This window comes from Megalopta genalis, chromosome 8 (assembly GCF_051020955.1).
Source record: "Megalopta genalis isolate 19385.01 chromosome 8, iyMegGena1_principal, whole genome shotgun sequence".
Classification (NCBI taxonomy): domain Eukaryota; kingdom Metazoa; phylum Arthropoda; class Insecta; order Hymenoptera; family Halictidae; genus Megalopta; species Megalopta genalis.
In genome coordinates this window covers 18,763,227-18,782,073 of record NC_135020.1, presented here as the reverse complement: position 1 = coordinate 18,782,073, position 18,847 = coordinate 18,763,227, and the positions used below count along the sequence as shown (strand labels likewise).

At 31.4% G+C, this 18,847-nt stretch overlaps 4 protein-coding genes and 1 long non-coding RNA gene across 8 annotated transcripts; 3 read left to right on the top strand and 2 right to left on the bottom strand.

Annotated features, from left to right (window-relative positions):
• Positions 1 to 57: 57 nt before the first annotated feature.
• On the bottom strand, positions 58 to 5,025 carry LOC143259932 (serine/threonine-protein phosphatase 2A regulatory subunit B'' subunit gamma-like). 2 transcript variants are annotated; one of them, XM_076524173.1, is made up of 8 exons: positions 3,038 to 4,991; positions 2,423 to 2,593; positions 2,198 to 2,328; positions 1,738 to 2,124; positions 941 to 1,266; positions 642 to 855; positions 432 to 559; positions 58 to 348 (listed from the first exon to the last, which is right to left on the bottom strand). In XM_076524173.1, the coding sequence occupies exons 2-8, from the start codon at positions 2,466 to 2,468 to the stop codon at positions 237 to 239; spliced, it is 1,344 nt and encodes a 447-aa protein (XP_076380288.1). In that variant the 5' UTR covers positions 2,469 to 2,593; positions 3,038 to 4,991; the 3' UTR covers positions 58 to 236. The 2 variants fall into 2 exon arrangements, 1 of the variants encoding a protein (XP_076380288.1); XR_013033983.1 differs by having other exon boundaries at positions 638 to 855; positions 2,423 to 5,025.
• On the top strand, positions 5,020 to 8,326 carry LOC117217676 (uncharacterized). Its single transcript, XR_004489613.2, has 2 exons — positions 5,020 to 6,149; positions 6,756 to 8,326. It is a non-coding gene; the product is annotated as an uncharacterized LOC117217676 (long non-coding RNA).
• Ssrp (structure specific recognition protein) lies at positions 6,859 to 10,760 on the bottom strand. The gene is made up of 14 exons (XM_033465455.2): positions 10,507 to 10,760; positions 10,107 to 10,292; positions 9,794 to 10,009; positions 9,518 to 9,693; positions 9,297 to 9,432; positions 9,110 to 9,213; positions 8,897 to 9,025; positions 8,536 to 8,827; positions 8,291 to 8,449; positions 8,075 to 8,224; positions 7,778 to 7,969; positions 7,452 to 7,673; positions 7,266 to 7,343; positions 6,859 to 7,191 (listed from the first exon to the last, which is right to left on the bottom strand). The coding sequence occupies exons 1-14, from the start codon at positions 10,555 to 10,557 to the stop codon at positions 7,072 to 7,074; spliced, it is 2,211 nt and encodes a 736-aa protein (XP_033321346.2). The 5' UTR covers positions 10,558 to 10,760; the 3' UTR covers positions 6,859 to 7,071.
• Positions 10,761 to 10,865: 105 nt separating this feature from the next.
• On the top strand, positions 10,866 to 12,893 carry Urod (uroporphyrinogen decarboxylase). The gene is made up of 7 exons (XM_033465456.2): positions 10,866 to 11,094; positions 11,261 to 11,595; positions 11,717 to 11,875; positions 11,955 to 12,116; positions 12,193 to 12,330; positions 12,436 to 12,609; positions 12,679 to 12,893. The coding sequence occupies exons 2-7, from the start codon at positions 11,299 to 11,301 to the stop codon at positions 12,817 to 12,819; spliced, it is 1,071 nt and encodes a 356-aa protein (XP_033321347.1). The 5' UTR covers positions 10,866 to 11,094; positions 11,261 to 11,298; the 3' UTR covers positions 12,820 to 12,893.
• Positions 12,894 to 13,679: 786 nt separating this feature from the next.
• Positions 13,680 to 18,549, top strand: eEF5 (eukaryotic translation elongation factor 5). 3 transcript variants are annotated; one of them, XM_033465539.2, is made up of 4 exons: positions 13,680 to 13,817; positions 15,308 to 15,603; positions 15,845 to 15,979; positions 16,186 to 18,549. In XM_033465539.2, the coding sequence occupies exons 2-4, from the start codon at positions 15,328 to 15,330 to the stop codon at positions 16,255 to 16,257; spliced, it is 483 nt and encodes a 160-aa protein (XP_033321430.1). In that variant the 5' UTR covers positions 13,680 to 13,817; positions 15,308 to 15,327; the 3' UTR covers positions 16,258 to 18,549. The 3 variants fall into 3 exon arrangements, with proteins under 3 accessions (XP_033321430.1, XP_033321431.1, XP_033321429.1); XM_033465540.2 differs by having other exon boundaries at positions 13,717 to 13,851; XM_033465538.2 differs by having other exon boundaries at positions 13,775 to 14,075.
• Positions 18,550 to 18,847: the final 298 nt, after the last annotated feature.

The window sequence follows — 18,847 nt, the reverse complement described above, 5'->3', positions numbered from 1 at the left end:
TATTATTGTTTGCATTAAATATTAAATAATGTTAAAATCGTAAATTACTAAAGCATGTTAAGAAATAAAAAATTTTATTATAAAAACAATATTGTACATCCTTTCCTTAGCATGTTTAGAATTTTTTTACAAAAAATAGTTGACATATTCTAATATTTTGTGAATCATAATTATAATGTAAATGAAAGTTATCAGAGCAGTCACAGAAGTATATCACATTTCCGGGCTGTTTTTTTTCAAACATGAGATGATTCATCACCAGTGTCAGCAGCCATAGCTTCACGATTTTCATACGCCCAAAATCCATGAAATTCTATTAAAATACTGACCATTGTATCACCTTGACCACTATAAAATACGAATCATTCAGTACAATTTTTTATCTACAAAAAATAATTTTCAAATCTATATAACATTGTCAACGTATTTACCAAGATAATAAGTCCTGCAATGTAATTTTACAAGGATCTGCTGGTTTTACCATATCAAATATTTCATCTTTAACATCCTCAAAACTTACAGGTTCCTGACCGTGCATTGTCATTTGTTCTTGTATAGCCTAGACAGTAAATTAAATTTAAGGTAAGACCATGCAGATTAAAAGTTAGAAGTTTGTTAAAACTTATCATTTATGTACCTACACGGAAAAAATAATTAAGACAAAATGTGTCAAGATAACCACGATTATTAATATCCAATATTCGAAATAAATAATGTAAACTTTGTGGTTCATGTCGATTTTCCAATGCTAAAACAAAATCTAAATAGGTCTTGTAATCCATTTCTCCCTCATATGTTAAACATTCTTGAAATACTCTTTCGAGAAATACACCAGTTAAAGTTCCTGTGCCATATCTAGTAAATAATGATTTTATACAGTTATTACATCAATCTACTGTAAATATAAGTATGAAAGGTTATATTGTTTTATACAAATTACCCTGCAAGTTCTTCTTTATTGAGCATACCATTATGATCTCTATCAAGGTTTAAATATTGTCCATATACCTTAAGTGCGGATGGAGCAGAAAACCAATTTGCTTCTTGTAAGTCTTTAGGTAAATCCTCATCCCTCAATTCAAGGAGATCATCGAGGAAACTACATGCCAAAATATCTTGTATTCTAACTCTACCAGTTCTGAGGGGATCAAGGAAAAATAAAAATTTTCTCACTGCTGTGCAGACATAAAATGAATGAAAAGATTTCTCTAAACCTTCAAGTTGAGGTAGAGTTGGTATCAATTCTAATATGTAGTTCTCTAGATCCTAAAACAGTTATTGATAGTTACAATCATTTAGAATAGAATCCACAAGGTCCAACTTTAATCTTCTCATATAATCAACTTTTCAACTATGAAATCATAAAAATATTTCAAATACAACTTACTTAGTTTTAAGGTGAATATCTCATAACAAACTTAACTAAATAAAGTTACCTCAGAGATTTTAGGCTACACTTAGACTTTACAAATAGAAGAACTAAAAATTGTATTGTTAAGAACAAGTATATATCAAAACATTTCTTATATTTATAGCTTAATTGTATTAATTTAACAAAATCTTAAATATGTGTATATGAGATGATTTATAATTCATTGTTTATATATAGAGTAGTTACCATAAAGTAACTATCTAGATATCTCTTCTTTAGTCGTAACAAAATTATTACATTTTCAAAGACAGTTGAATGAAAAGATTAAAGTAGAACACCCTACATAACAAAATATGAAAACTTACAGATTCTCTAAGATAGCCTTGACCAGTAACATCATATAAAGAGAGACCAATTCTTGTTTGATGTAACCATACTTTTCTCATAACATAATTAAATAATGCCATTATGCTAATTCTACCGTGAGGATCACCTTGTTGTAATTTAGCAAATACAACTGCAGTAAAATAAGGACTACACTTTGTACCAGCTAATTTACCAACTTTTTTAAAATCTTCATAATTTATTAGTTGTTCATCACCTGATAATGGGGGACTATGGTGTTTGTCTAATAATACCCACAATGCTTTTAATTCATTATTATCTAGTAATTGTCGAGAACGTCTTTGCAAAAATAGTGCTCTTGTCTCTTCTCGTAGTTTCTGTGGTAGAATCTCATCTTCCTTTGGTAACTAATGTATAAATATTAATATATTAAATAGTGAAAACTTTGAAAAATATGATTTCTATATTGACATATATAACCTTAAAATAAAATTTTGGGATCACTTTGTAAGTTAAATCTTTATCTTTAGCTTTGGCGCCTTTCCATTGTTCATAAATTTTTTGAAAATATTCATCTTCCACGAACTCATTTTCTGTTAATTTTTCTTCTGCTATGAAAATGTTACATTTGTCGTAAAATAAAAACACTTAAATATCATATTAAGAATATATTCATTGATCATAATTATGAATTCACACACTTACATTTATTTATTACAACACATTTTCGAAGTACTGTTTCCAGTTCCATTTGATTTTCTGTTTAATAATTCGTAAGTGTAACTAAGGTTCACTAATGTTAAATGTCGTCACAGACCTTATCTATTGTGTATATGGAACCATATGTAATTATATGTGTCCTCTCACCTATCAGTGCTACCAAACATAATACATAAATAATTATACATATGTACACTTTATGAACTTATATTAAGTGATGTATATAACTAATTCTATATACACTACATACATAATATATACACATACATAACTGATTTCTACTAATTTCTACTACGTTTGCATAAACTTACGTATAGTAATACCTCAGATATTATACGATTTTTTACCTCCATTAATTTTTGTAAGCATCCCTATCATTTTACTACGCATCCAATCCGAAGTGAATCCTGTCTCAGCATTGAATCGTCAGCCAATCAAAGCAAAGCAATTTCTACTCTAATCCTTGCTAACGAAACGTGCTACAACCGGAGATTCTTTCAAAACTTGAGGTGCAAATTACTATACATGCATATGCAAATGTAGTATTATCACACATTCACAACTCAAAATCGGTAAGCAAGATATATTGTATTTACGTACCCAACCAAATGTATCGCACTTTTTTCAAATCAGTTTACGATACAAAAAATATACAGTTGAATGTCAATTATAAATTAAATTAAAAATGTAATTGATATAATTATTCAATGTAATAATAATTGTTTGCATAATTATTTCATAAATATTTTCATATCAACCGGCCTAGAATTATGAAGCAGATAATAAACTACTTCTTCTCTGACTGATTGATGCTTCACAGATACACAGTGCTGGTTTCACTGTTTAGACAAAACGAGAAAGTGGCGAGTGGACAAGAGAGCACGACATCAGCCCAACAACAAGCGAAACAAGTCACATCGACAGTCAAAGTAGTGTCTCACTTTACCATGCTTGCAATCTTACTCTATTCACGCATTCGTTTGCTTGGCACGCCATCTGAAACACTTAGCTTGATATTCGACATGTACTTTTCGCCCCGTAGGATTCTCGACCGCACAATCCAGCATCAAGATTTTGCTACAAGCGACGCTATTGTTGCTGAGTTGTGGCAGATGTAGATAATTAATGTTTCCTATTTTATCGACAATTTTCAAATATCGACTAAGTTTATTTAAATCAGTTGTCCGTTTGTCCGTTTGTCCGTTGTCCGTTGTCATCGGTGTTCGCCGACTCCCGTCAACGGAATTTTCGTGCTGCGTCCGTCTAACTTTCTCCGGGACGAATTACATTTTCTTTTATCCCTAAAAAAACATTTTATTTACGGGGAATCTTCGGCAGAGCGAGACAAATTCCAGTCCTTCAACGAGAATGATGTGCAATCGACAAAAGGCCACATTCGTTAGGCTTTCAATTTCGTAGAGCCATAGCTTTCTTCGTTGCAGTTTCTAAGTTTATGATTTTTTCGAGCCGTCTTCCTTCCAGCAATAAAGTCATTCCTGCACTTTCGAGTAATGCACGCCTCATCGCCAGCATGCACCGCTTCGGTCGGCCGTCCGGGGTTTTTTGCTACCTGCGGCACTGCGTGTTACGTCACTTTTACATCCCCTTCCATCGCGTTACTGGCCAATCAGTTTCTAGTCTTCTGTCCACGAAACGGTATAAAAACTCGAAACTGATTCTTCTCTTGGTCTTCTCTGTCTTGTCTATTCGTCTTTGAGTCTCATTCGTGTCAGTCAGTGTCAGTTAAACTCAGCAATTCTCGCTCGGTCTCTAGTCCACGACTCTGTTTCAACAGGCACGCGCTGTTCATTTCAACTAACTTCTGAATCGCAGTCAATCTGCTTCAGTCAACTTCAGTAGACTCCAGCTCACGCTAGTCTACCACACTCAACTCTTCAACTTCAATAGAATCCAGCTCACGCTAGTCTACTACACTCAACTCTTCAACTTCAGTAGACTCCAGCTCACGCTAGTCTACTACTCAGATAGTCTTTCAACCTCAGACCATCGAATTGAGTGCTTTATAGTGCTTCAATTCATTCTTCGAAATTAAACAGCTGTTCATCTTTAATTAGACGAACTGCGATACTAATCAATTCCGTCGCTTAGCGTAATCGGCCTTACAACCCGAGAGATTTTGTAATCGCGCAATTTTAGTATCAGGTGTACTCGCTGTGCACCCTACAATTACGTCTACGATTACGAACGCGGTTACAAACACGATCCACGATTACGGTTTATGATACGGAATTATAAGTTAACGGGATTTATTGTATATATTTATAAGAGTATAACTTCGGAACTTGCACAGACTTCGTGTCTTAACAAAAAAGAATATGTTCTATTTATCTTCCTTTAAATAAGTGTGAGGAGGTCATTTGCCTATAGGAACCAAATTGAAAGTTATAGGTAGTTAAAAGACAACCGCGTCACATATTGCTCACGGGTGGGCTCGGCTGCTGGTATTTCATATAACGTATTTCATAAAACGTTACATGTATGAAATATAAATATGAAATAATAAAAAAGTGAAAATATTTAGAAAGTAAAAAATAGTATGTATGATTGCATTTAAACAATCTTTTTTATATCAAAAATAGTAATGAAAATTTATTGAAATTTATTGTTCAATAAATGCAAAAAATATTATTAATATTATCAGTAGCTAAAACTGACTACTATCTTTTAATTATTTTTAGACAAAATTTCAATATCTTTCATTTCAATATCTCTAATGATTCAAAAGTTATAACAACTTGTCAATGAATTTTCGAAATCGTCGTAAACGCTCAGAAACTGGAGGCAACCGTGAAAATCCGGCATGAAGTGCGAATTTCTGAATGGGTAAGGGGTGGGAGTGTAAAAGTCGATGTTACAACTTTTCCGAGCCAACCACCGAAGGGTGAAAAATTCAGGAAATTTAAAAAATTTTCAAAACGACTATTAGGAACAGCGGTTTTCTAGCTGTCATTTGTGTGCGCGCGTGCACGTGTGCGTGCTGGAAACGGTTTGGCAATACATAGTCGCTATCTACAGCCACTATGAAATTCTTGTAGAGCTTCACTTCCCAAACAAGAATCTGAAAACCGAATTACTCCATCTCCCCGAGTTTCCGAAAAAAACGAGCTGTTGACAAAACAGCTGCTTACGGCATGCACTCTGCGAAAAACTGCATATTACATGCATGTTTATTCCACGAAGAAAATTATTTCGATCAGTGCTAATGCTAATTAAACTGATCTTCAATGTTCTTAGTGTAAATATATCCTCATAAAACTATGTAGAAACAAAAACAATTAACAAATATTCACTTTATGATTCGAATAATTGTGCAATACCCGAATAAATAAACGGAATAGTTTCTTCGGATAAATCAATAGAATAGCTTGTTCAAATAAATAGTTGGAACAGATTGTTGGTAAAGTAAGTTAGTAAATGAAATAATTTGTTAGGATAATAAATAATCATTATTCGAATAAAATATTCGACAGTCAAGAATTCATTCGGACAACTATATTAGTGAAATATTTATTTGAAATAGTTCGAATAATTTTGAACTCTGCCTCGAGCCTGTTAGGCTGGGCGGTTCACAACCCCAAACCTCGGGCCACGAAGTGCGCAAGATGGGAATGAAGGTGGGGGCCTTCTCAACCGAGTTGCTTCGTCTCGCAAAGGCGCAAGATATCCGTAGCACGGGCCAAGAAATGCGCAAGTAACGATCTGCGTAGGATCAAACTCCAGAATTACAAGCTGCGAAATTCGATTTTTCCGATCGAACCATAGAAGCAACAACTTCTCGTGTTCCATAGGCTCCTCTATTTAATAATAACGGTTCTTTTCAAGGCCTCAAATTCATTCCAGCCTTTTTCACTCCGGAAGTGATAATGTCGATACGATAATAGAATACCATTTCCTGTTATCCAGAACCACAAACAACATTTTCTTGTATTCCTAGTTCTGTTCCTAGCTTCGATAATTGTGAGATTATTCGTTGCTTACGAAACTTCTCGTAGAGCAGAATATTGATTGTTGGTCGCCCCAGTTAACAAATACTGGGGTGGCTGAATTAACAAAATTTTGTAGATTCATAAAGTAGAAAACATTAGCTAGTCGAGAATCCTATGGGGCGAAAGGTACGAGTCGAATATCGCACCATATTTCAGATGGAACATCAGGCATACGAATGCGCGAAAAGAGTGAAACCGCAAGCACAGTAAAGTGAGACAAGCTACATTGGTCGTTGGTGTAATTTGTTTCGCTTGTGGTTGTGCTGATGTCGTGCTATCTTGCTCACTTGCCACTTTCTCTCTTTGCCTAGAACTGTGAGAGCAGCACTGTCTAGCTGTGAAGCGTTAATCAATCACAGGAGCAGAGCAGGTACTACTAGCAGAGGTACTACTGTTATATCATTGAATACGAGATTTCAATACTTAAATGAACATTTAATCAATTCGTTAATTCGCAAGAAACTGTTCTTCGGAATACAAATAGAAAATTAAATAAATTGCTATAACACAAGTACAAAAATTTAGTATAACATAGTTGTATAACTTAAAAAGTTATGAGGTGGAAATGTACTTTAATATTCTTTTAAATACTAATAGTACATATATACATATAGTAATTATAATGAATCAATCACTTTCCTTAGATTCTGCATCACTGGATGGTGGAGTACTTTCAATAGGTTCTTCATCACTGCCTTCATCAGACTCATCCTTCTTTTCTTTCTTTACCTTTTTATCATCATCTTCCTAGAAGCCAATAAATTTAGATTATACTATGTGTAAATTACATTGTAACATTATTCAAATAGCGAAATTATTACCGTAGCAGCACGTTTGTCTCCTCTTTTCTTTCCCTTGTTTTCGTCACTATCTTCATCTGAACGTTTCTTTTCTGCTTTCTGAAAACATGTAAAAAGATGAAAACGTGTTATGTATTATAACTCTAATTACCTGAACAACTTGTCTTGTGAATTATCTTATAGAGCAGATTTCACCATCTCTTATACCTTGTTGCCTTCATCGCTACTACTGTCATCCTCACTAATATATTCCTTGCTCTTGAAAGTACTTCCTGACATCAATTTACTGGGAGATTCTTTCTTCACTTCCTTCTTTTTCTTTTCACCTTTTTCTTTCTTTTCTTTCACTTCACCACCTCCACTAGCTACATACTCTTTCATTGAAGCCGTATATTCTTTTTTCGCCTTAGCTGCCTTCTCTTCCCATTCCTAAATAACACATGTAAAATATGAAAAATAAATAATTATAAAAATTCAGTATATAAATTCGGTACCAGAGTAAGAAAAGATCAAACATATTTATACATCCTTACAGATTTATCTTTGAGCTCTCTCCACATTTCTCCTCCCTTCTTGGCAATTTCTGTAACCGCAATTCCTGGATTATCTGCTTTAATTTTTTCTCGTGCACTGTTCAACCATATCATGAATGCTGTTGGTGGTCTCTTAGGTTTATTTGCATCTCTTTCTGCTTTCTGCTTCCTAGGCTTTCTTGGTTTTTCAGACTACAAAACACACGATTCATAGGATTGCACACACACACACATTTCTCAATATTTAACTAATAATAGACACTACTGAGTTTTATTTAAACAATAAATAATATGTACCACTGTTTTAGCAGACTTCGATTTCTTTTCCTTCTTTTCTTTCTTTTCTTTTTTGTCTTTCTTCTGACTCTTTCCAGAAGCGTCAGAATCATTTTCACTTTCAGAAGTGTTGGGATTACTGTCGTACTCTTCTGCTACATCACTCTCATCCTAAAGAAGACAGAAGAGTTACATGTATACGTAAATAATTTGATTTATAAAATGTAAATTCCGTACTTGATTGGGATTAAAATCTTCATCTGTCGACTCTTCTTCAGAATCTTGATTATCTCCTGCATCTCTTTCTTGGGCCTCAGCTTTAACTCTTGCCAAATACGCATCTGGTTCATCTTCTTGATCGCTATCACCAAAGTCATTATCGTAGGTTAGTTTATCCTGTTACAAAGACAAAAATGTTTTTAATAATTTTCTGATCATCAATACAAATATTGAAGTACTTCTAAATAAAATGTCTTACTTACACTCTTGCCTCTATTTTTAACACGCAATTTCTTCGAAGTAATAAAATCAAATAATTTTCCATATTCCTCCTTCTCAATACTACTAAATGTGTGAACAACACCACTGGTTAATTCAATTTCGAAATCAAACGATCTGGTAGAGCCTCCTCCACGAGCGAAGTTTACAGATGCGATTTCTTCGAACCGAATATGTATAGGAGGTTTATGAACGTAAATAAAACCTCTTTCCAAAGGATAGAGGGAACCTGCGGCTGCTTTGAAAGAGCAACTAATTGAAAGAGCTCCAGAATGACTGAAAATTTAAAACATTGTAATATAACTTCTATGCAGATGACTCAATATTTGTGTGACTGATATTTACCTCGTAAAATTACCAGGACCAGTGATTTTTCTGTTTATTATAACTTTCATTACTTTTCCTAACACTTCGTATGTTGGTCCTGACAGCTCTTTCGTTAACTTGTCTTCATATTTTTCTTTTAATTCTTTGCTGTAAATAGAACAAGATATTAAAACACTCTATTCTAATATTAAATTTATTTTATAATTATTAATGGAATTGTATTTTATGTACTCGGAGAAGGGTAGTTCAATAGAAGTCTCTTCTTCTTGATTAAACAATAATACCAAATAATGATAACGAGTTTGGCCTTGCTTAATTGGTGGATCTAGACTGACCTGGAAAAATATGTGACAATAAGAATATAATAAATAAAAGATTGTAAAAATGAAAAAATTTGTTATGTTTACGAAACACTTACGACAAAATACATCTGTCTGCTGTCTTTATGTGGTAAAAGGAAAAGCCGTAAAACTGTTGACATTGGAATTTTGTAATCAAATGTTTTTCCGTGCAATTGGAAAAATGACTGAAATATTTTTATATCATAACGACCACTGAAATAACAAAAAGCTCAATTGAATACAGTGAACTTTTCCTGTCAATACAATTTAAATATATAGATTGAATATAAATATTTACCGTGGTGTTAGGCACTGAATTTCTCTAAATATAGCAATAGCATCTCCACTGACACTAATAACAGAAGCTTTCTCCATAACTTGTTGATGAAATGCTTCTACAGGATCTTGATCTACACTATCACTAACTGGAATATGAAATCTCATTTCCATTAAACTTACAGGAGCATCATCATTCTGAAAATTTTATTAACATATGTACTAATTATCATGATAAATTCATAAAGTATATATAACAAAAAATATAAAATCCCTTTTTCTATGAAATATAAATTACCTGATGAAACTCCAGAGTAACTTCATTCTTACCAGTATTACATTGAGATACATCATACAGTGGAATTTCAAATGCTGTATGATGACCAACATCAAAACTTAAAACTGAACCGTTAAACCTTGCGGTACCCCAATTCCAACCTTTCAAACTAAGTTCCTTTTCCAACATGTCTTTTTTATAATTTTGTACAAAAAACTTTGCAATTTTTTCTTGATCCTGTACAAACATTATTTAATTCTTTCTTTAATTCTAAATTCAAGTAATAAGAAATAGTGTCAGTTAATTGTTACGCATTTAAAAATTTCTTACTTACAGAATCTTTAAAACCACGAAACCTATGTAATGTTCCATTCTTCAAAAATATTCGTAGCCCCCAGGTACCAATGAATTTTTGATAATTTACCATTTCCATGTCAGATGCTGAAATTTGTTCTACTTTTCCTGTTTTCTGATTTTTGAAAATTAAGTGCTGATCTGTTAATTTTAGTCGTCCAGGAGTCTATAAAAAAGAATGTATAAAGAAATCAATCACATATAATAATAATAATTGGAAGTAAATAAAAAGAAACAATGTAGTATTCTATGAAATTTTAACCTCAAACATTTACACAACCAAATTACACAAACAATAAGAGTAACATAATAATATTAAAGAAACGTGCAATTTGTTGTTGAGACAAATGTACATTCATCAATAAATTGCATATAATTACCATAGCTCCCTTCACTTCTGCGATTATATCCGTGTACTCCAAAAAATCCATTTTCGAGTTTATTCAAGCACAACTTGCTTATTATTTAACTCTATTACTTAATAGTTAACCTCATAACCTTATCTTCAAACAAAGAGAATTCAGAATTGTTCCAAATAACGCAACAATGCATGCGTTACATGCGTTACTGGAGTCACAGCACGCCAATCTGACTCTTTCAAAACTTTTCCGCGGACATAAATGCGTTACAGCTTAAGCTTAAACCATGAACTAAAGAAATGAAGAGATTCCAACAGATGTGTACATATGTCAATTTTGTGGCATATGTACGTGCACTTACATAATTCTTTAAGCAATACAATTGGTCAGTTAGAGTTAGAGTTAGAACCACTTGAAACGTGATGTACAATACATACATACATATTTAAAAAAAGTGCAATTCATCTCTCAACAGTCATTTTATCTATAATAAATTTTAATAACATAAGAAACAGTACTGTTTAAATGGAAAATTATATTTTCCAAAAACTTGTTACTTGACTTGTAGGTTATAAGTACATATCTAATTAACTATAATAATAAATATAAGTAAGTAAATAAAATATCATACGATTTTGTAACTAATTTATTATAAGTACTTAAAGATAAACATGAATATAACTGAATAATTTCACATATTTGATGACAAAATTATAATGTTTGTGTCTTCCCATTATTTTTAAATGTTTATAAAAATTATTATTTTATTTTACAGGTTCTTCATAGAGACTGTAATAATCTTATATACTAATAATGACACAATCAGGTTTCCCCACATTAAAAAATGACTTCATTTTGAAAGCTGCACGTGGGGAATCTGTAACACGTATACCAATATGGATAATGCGTCAAGCTGGTAGATACCTTCCTGAATTTCAAGAAGTTAGGTCAAAGCATGACTTCTTCACTGTGTGTCAAACACCTGCTTTAGCTTCTGAAGTTACTTTACAACCTTTGAAACGATTTGACTTGGATGCCAGCATTATTTTCTCTGATATTCTAGTAATCCCTCAGGCAATGGGTTTAACTGTTGAAATGGTCCCTGGAACGGTTTGTTTGTCAAAACTTTTATTTTATACAATGTAAAATAAGGAGTTCTAACTCTTTTAAGCTTTATATTTTATTGGAAGCAAAGCCATGAAAATGTTTTGTAATAAATTATTAATTACAGGGACCAGTTTTACCAAAACCATTAAATGATCCATCAGATTTAGCTAGGCTAGTTCAGCCTAATGTAGAGAATGATTTAAAATATGTTGGGGAAGCTATAACATTAACACGACACAAATTGGAAGGGAAAGTTCCATTAATTGGCTTTACTGGTGCACCAGTGAGAAACATTTTTTCATGTTTATGTATAAAACTATATAGATTTTATATTAAAATGATTCATATCTATAAATTATTAGTGGACTTTAATGAGCTACATGATCCAAGGTGGTGGAAGTTCAACAATGACTAAAGCCAGATCTTGGCTATATAAATATTCAGAAGATTCCCACAAACTTTTACAAATGATCACGAATGTAGTTGTGGATTATCTGGTTATGCAAGTGAAAGCTGGTGCACAAGTATATATAAAATTACTGTGACAATATTCAAATTTATGTAATAATTAATTTTCTAAAGACTATGTTTATTTTGTAGTTACTACAAGTGTTTGAAAGTCATGCTAATTTTCTTAATGATGAATTGTTTACAAATTATTCATTCAAATACTTGAAGGAGATCAGTGAGAAGGTCAGAAAACAACTGAAAGAAGAACAGATACCTGAAGTACCAATGGTAATGATAAGATGGAGCAGTAATTAAAATTTTTAATATACTTCTGAAGTATATAACTTAAAACTGAATCATACATAAGTTGAAAGCATAAATATTAAATTTTAGATAGTTTTTCCTAAAGGCGCAACAATGAATTCTTTAGAAATGCTAGCAAAATCAAAGGCTTATGAAGTATTGGGTCTAGATTGGACTGTGGATTCAACAGAAGCAAGAAAACGATTGGGTCCTGATGTTACTTTACAAGGAAATTTGGATCCATGTGCATTATATGCTTCTGAGGTGTGCATTATTAGGAAACGTTAGTTTCATTTTCTATTAATAGAATACTAAATAAATCTTTTTATATAGGAGGAAATAATAAGTCGGGGCCGAGAAATGGCAATGAAATTTGGTAAAAATCGATATATTGCAAATTTAGGACATGGTATTTTACCAGATACTCCAATTAAATCTGTTGAAGCTTTAATAAAAGGGATTCATTCAGTGTAATCCATTATTCCAACTTTTTCTAGTATATTTTTTATTGTATGCATTTATAATAAACAAATGTTATTGTTGAAGTACATTTGAGTTTCTATAAGAATGTTATGTTGTTATATTATATAAGTACCCATAGATTTTAAAAATTGTGTCGATTCGGTTTAAATTATCGAAATTTTTTAATGTGAAAAATGTATTAATGTACAGTAATGGGTTCTACTCCTGCACACTTGCAGGCCGCAGCTTGATCTGTTAGCGAGAGTCGATAGAGAAATTTTCTTTGTTTCGATTGGCTGACGATTCATTGCTGAGACGGGATCCACTGCGGATTCGATGCGCAATAAAATGGTGGGGATGTGCGCGCTAGCTTAGGGAGTAAGAAAAGCGTGCAGGAGTAGGTCCTGGCACCGGGTACATATCTATGATAGTAACAGAACTAGTGCTTTTTAAGAAACAATTTTCAATGCGCATGCGTCCACAAGTAGAGTGTAATACATTAGTTATAAATTTGTACTGTACATACAATTAAGTACGGAAGAAATTTTGGAATTTTCAATTAATCTAGAAAAGGGTGAGAAAATTTAGTTATATATTTAACATAATTTATTCAACATCGTTTTTTATCATATTAGTATTCACATTGCCACGTTGTCCAATGTTTCCAATTTTTTAGTCTTTTCTTTTTCTTTCATACAGTGGACCAGAGAAAAGGATAGAATATAGAAATATTCACTTTAAAAAGTGACAACGTTGTACACATGTATATAATATTGTCAAGGGCGTTAAACTTTTGGGGACATGAGCATTAAAAGTTTCAGTAAGAGTTTCGCCTCTACTATTCTATTTGCAGCTGACATGAACTGGTAATAAAATGTCAGGTTCAACTCTACCCCACGCAGACTTTCAGTCGGAATCCGTGGATCTATTCGGGTGGCCCCCTGTCGCCGATTAGCGGTTCGCGCAAGCGCAACCAACTCTTCTGGTTAGAGTGTCCATTTTGATCACATGTGAGTATCTCCAGTCTGTTCTCCTTTTTTCACGGTGAGTCTAGTTGAATGACTTGTGATCGCTTGAGCAAGTTTATAAAACGTGTGTTAAAAGCTCCAAAAAATAAAGAGCTACGTTATTAAAAACCAGTTGATATCCGTGATATCTGAAACCTTCTCCGAGAGTCGGCAACTTCGACGACGAACCGCACGCAATCCTTTTCGCGCCATCTTCTTGAGGAAAACGGTGAAAAAACCGCAGTAAACTCGTCCTCGAAGGTAATTCGACTTTCACGAGGCTCTCCGGTTGATTTTTCATATAAAAGCTTTGATATTGAAAGAACTGTCAGTCGGGTTAAAACTTTGGTTATCTCGTACTTCCACAACGTGTTCGTACACTTTACCTTCATTATTCAAAAGCATTTTAAAGCTATCCGCATTCTAATTAATCGGTTAGAAAATTTTCTTCGGTCAGTTTATTATACGATGTTTTCTTTTTTTGCACTTACTTTACCAGTTTTATCGTACTTCCAAAATATTCGAACTCTTTGGTATTCTATATAGTTTTCATTGTATACTTGGGAAAGACAGTTTTTCTTTCATAAAGCCAAAAAACTTATATGAAATTACTTAAAATTTTCACTTTTGATATGATGTTGTAATTTCGTTATATGTTAAAGATGAATTTTATTTTTTAAACTTTAATTGGAAATAATCAGAGTTCACTGTTATGTTCCAAAACATAATGAAATGTATTAAAAACTCAACGTTTTCTATTTATTATTATTTCAATGTTATCTATTCTACTGTTGTATAATTGCTTTTATGTGATGATTAAATTTTATATATGTAAGCAAAGTATTATTTTCATGATATAACATTTTAAATAAACTCAATTTTATTAAACCCATTATATATATTTCTGTTTTGAGTTTCATATATTTAAAATTATAATTTCATTGCAATCCTTGTAAATTTAGTAATGTCATTTAGCACTAGTATTTTTATCAGTGATACTGAAATTATATATAATTTATAATGGTACCTCATAATTTTTCAAAATGTCTTGTTTACAAATTAATGTTATTTATATCATTTATGACAGTTATAATTTTGTAGTTAATAAAATTTTTAATTTTGCTTTATAATGATGTAGATCAGGTTTTGGCAACCCCTATGATCCTGTGGGTTACTAAATAACTCATTTGACAATTATGTCTGTTTTTATAATAATTAGAGTCATTATTTTGAATTTTTATGACTAAAATTTAAAAGCATATTGTAATTATTTTCTCAATAATATTTATTTTATTATTAACTTAAATACTGTTTTAAAATGAAAATACCACTATCCCAAAACCTCTTCTTAATAGTTATATTTTGGTTGATTTTGACCCACAGCTAGAAAAAGTTGTCAACGCCTGATATAGATAATTACTTTTATATAGTAGATTCAGATATATATAATTACTGAAATATATTAGATGATTTATGTAAAATAATACTTACAGATTAACAAAAGAAACCCAGAATGGCAGACATAGAGGATACTCACTTCGAAACCGGAGACTCCGGTGCTTCTGTAACATACCCAATGCAGTGTTCAGCACTGCGTAAAAATGGGTTTGTAATGCTCAAATCTCGACCATGTAAAATTGTAGAAATGTCAACTTCCAAGACAGGCAAGCATGGTCATGCCAAAGTACATCTTGTAGGCATTGACATTTTTACTTCAAAGAAATATGAGGATATATGTCCCTCTACGCACAATATGGACGTGCCGTTCGTTAAACGGGAAGATTACCAGGTATATAGTTTTTCTCATGGAAAGTGTTAATTATGTACTTTTTATATTTTTTTGAATCATGTAATATCTACATATTAATCATTAGAATTAAGCAAAATTTTAAGCATTTTTATACGATTTGTATTAAGCATTGAATTTTTACTTTTTTTATTTTTGTTGCAGTATATATGTATATATCATAACATTTTATATTAAGCAATAAACAAAGATTTTGATAAAAATTTGTATATTTATATTACAGCTAGCAGATATATCCGACGATGGCTACTTATGCCTGATGGCTGATAATGGTGAACTTCGTGAGGATTTAAAAATTCCTGATGGTGACCTAGGTGCTCAGTTGCGTACTGACCACGAGGCTGGGAAGGAGCTTCTTGTGAGTACCATTAAAGCTATTTTATATTAGCTTTCAATGTATCTATTAAATATTACATCAGAATCTATTAAAGATAAGAAAGTTATTTCACTTCTCCTTATAAAAAAATGTTTCATGCACTTATATAATTTATATAACTGCAGTAAAGAATATATCAATCAAAGTTTGCATGATCGCAAAAGAAGCAAATATAAATTTTTTTTTAGTGCACTGTGCTGAAAGCCTGTGGTGAAGAGGTCGTGATTGCCATCAAAACCAATACTGCCATCGATAAATAATTGTGTTCAGTCCAAACTCCACCATCACATTAAAGAGAAAACAAAACACACACAGCTAATATATTATTAAGCGAAACCTAAGATACAATACAAGATGATCAGTGGTTAAAATAAGAACTACCAGCAACAAATAGGAAGGGAAAGAAGTGGGGGGCACTTGAAAATGAATAAAAAGAAGGATAAAGAAACGAAGAAAAGGAATGAGACACACATAATTAAAAATGAAGAGAAGTGCAAAGTAAACGTACGTGAGCGTGTAAGTGTGAGGGGGAGAGGATTACAAATAACGCAAAAGAATAACAAATAAAAAGAGAATAAACCAGGAAACAGTATCAGCTTAGATCTTGAAAAAAAAGAATGTTTTGGCGGTTTAAGATATTAAGATTAAAAGGCAATTTTGACGGTCGAAAATTTGGGAAGAAAACTATTTTGCCTTTATTTGTAATTTTTAAAACTTCAATGTAATTAGAATTCTGTGTTTATTGGAATTCCCAAATGCTTTACAATAATAATTATACGAAGTTCTTACTATGATCAGGATGTTCTTATAATTCCGATGCACCTAGAATTCTAATTACCTAAAAAGTTTTATGCCCTTACAATAACCCTTTCTCTCTTAATATTTCAATCGAAATTCAAAACGTTTCGTATATTTGATTTTTAAATTTTCTACCATGCTCAAATTAAAACACTAATAGACTTAGATAGAATTCCAATGTTTGAATATTTGTCATATCTTGATTTTGTTGGAATTTTTATTTTTTTTATTCAAGTTCATCAAATTCTTTTTTCTTATTAAAACGTATTATTTTAGAACATCTGACCTGATTCTAAATTCCTATCCCATAATTTCGAAACCCTTTTTGATATATAATATTACATCAATTCTACCAACATTCAGTAAAATTCAATAGTTTCGAAAATTCATTAAGAATATTCACATTATGTTAAAGATCATTAGAGTTCTCAACGAATACAAAATTTTTATTGATTATTGACTTGTTAAAATTTTTTCTTCTGTAGGTGATTTAAATATTTTACATTCTTCTTATTTACAATTATAATTCATTAAAAATGATTAAAATTAGATATACTGCATAATTTTACAAATTTGTGAAGAAAAGTCAGATTAACACTTTTGACTTAACAATTCAAATGTAATTCTTTACTGCAAGTTTCAGAATTTAATACATAATTTCGAATTTTGGAAATTAATGTTAAATGTAGATCTGAGAAATTATATTCACCTTTCATAAACATGTGTAGCATCATTGGCTGTTTTATATCTGAGATGTATCAAACATATTTTGTTTGCATATTAGAATTGAACATTTTTATTTTGAACTATAAAAATTTCATTTGATAGATGAAATGTTGAAAAATGAAAACGTTAAAGTTACTACTATTTTAGATTAAATTGATAATTATGAATTTTTATTTGGAATTAGAGTTCTAATGTAAGAACTTTTGTCTTATATTTAAAACTCGAATTCGGATCAGACTATACCATCAGCAAAAGAATAAGGAAGTTTAAAATTATAAGAAAAATGAATAATAAGAAAAAACTAAGCTATTATAATCTAAGCAAACTAATTTAAGATTAAGACGACCTAGATAAATGAATTTAATCTACGAGGGGAAAAACGAATCAATCGGCCTCATGGTCGAATTTCAACCACGAGAGATGGAAACCATTCTTTTCTGCTTCTCGATACTCTGTTTAAATTAAATATATACCACTGCTGGTTTTTCATCCAGATACTATTGAGTTACTTAATATTTTAGGTATTTGGAAATTAAGAAAAATATTCATTTATATTATAGGCACAGATATATATGAAATAGTATTTCAAGAATATGTTTAGCTAAATTAAAATTGATAAAGGGTTATTGATATTTATCTCCTACTAATATGTTAGTAAAGATTATGTATATCTTTGTGAACAAAATTTACTTTGCATTTATAATTGATATTTACAATCATGTATATGGTTTGATTTAGAGATTTTCTTGAAATATTATCTTTTATTACATACACATACAATAAATCATAAAATATTTATTACAAGATAAAAGCATAAAGTACAATAAAATATAGCGGTATATGGATGTTTTTTAAATGTACCAGCATTGGTGTATATAGACAAACAAAAATGCATATACACATACACACGTATACAAAATACACGCAGCGGTAAAATATATGGAAATACACATAATTATATGTGAAAGTACACGATTGTGGAATTTGATCCAGAAAACACAAACGTAAAATATATAAATGAACGAATACCAACGAGCATTTGTTTATACGGCAGAGGTCAATGGAGGACAAATAAAGGAAACAGAAGCCGTCGGTGCTTTTAAGTCACTTTCGATATAATATTTCGTTTAACTTTTTACGATTACATTTTGTAAGAAGTTTAGGTTTTGACGATTTTGTCATCAATTCTTTTTTTTAATTGCTTTTCTTATGTTATGTTTATCTGTTAATTAATGCTACCTAAATTGTATCGAAATATTTTTATTGGAAATTATAGATTAGAAATACATATATACATTCAATTCATAGCTTTGTTAATTAGTAGTG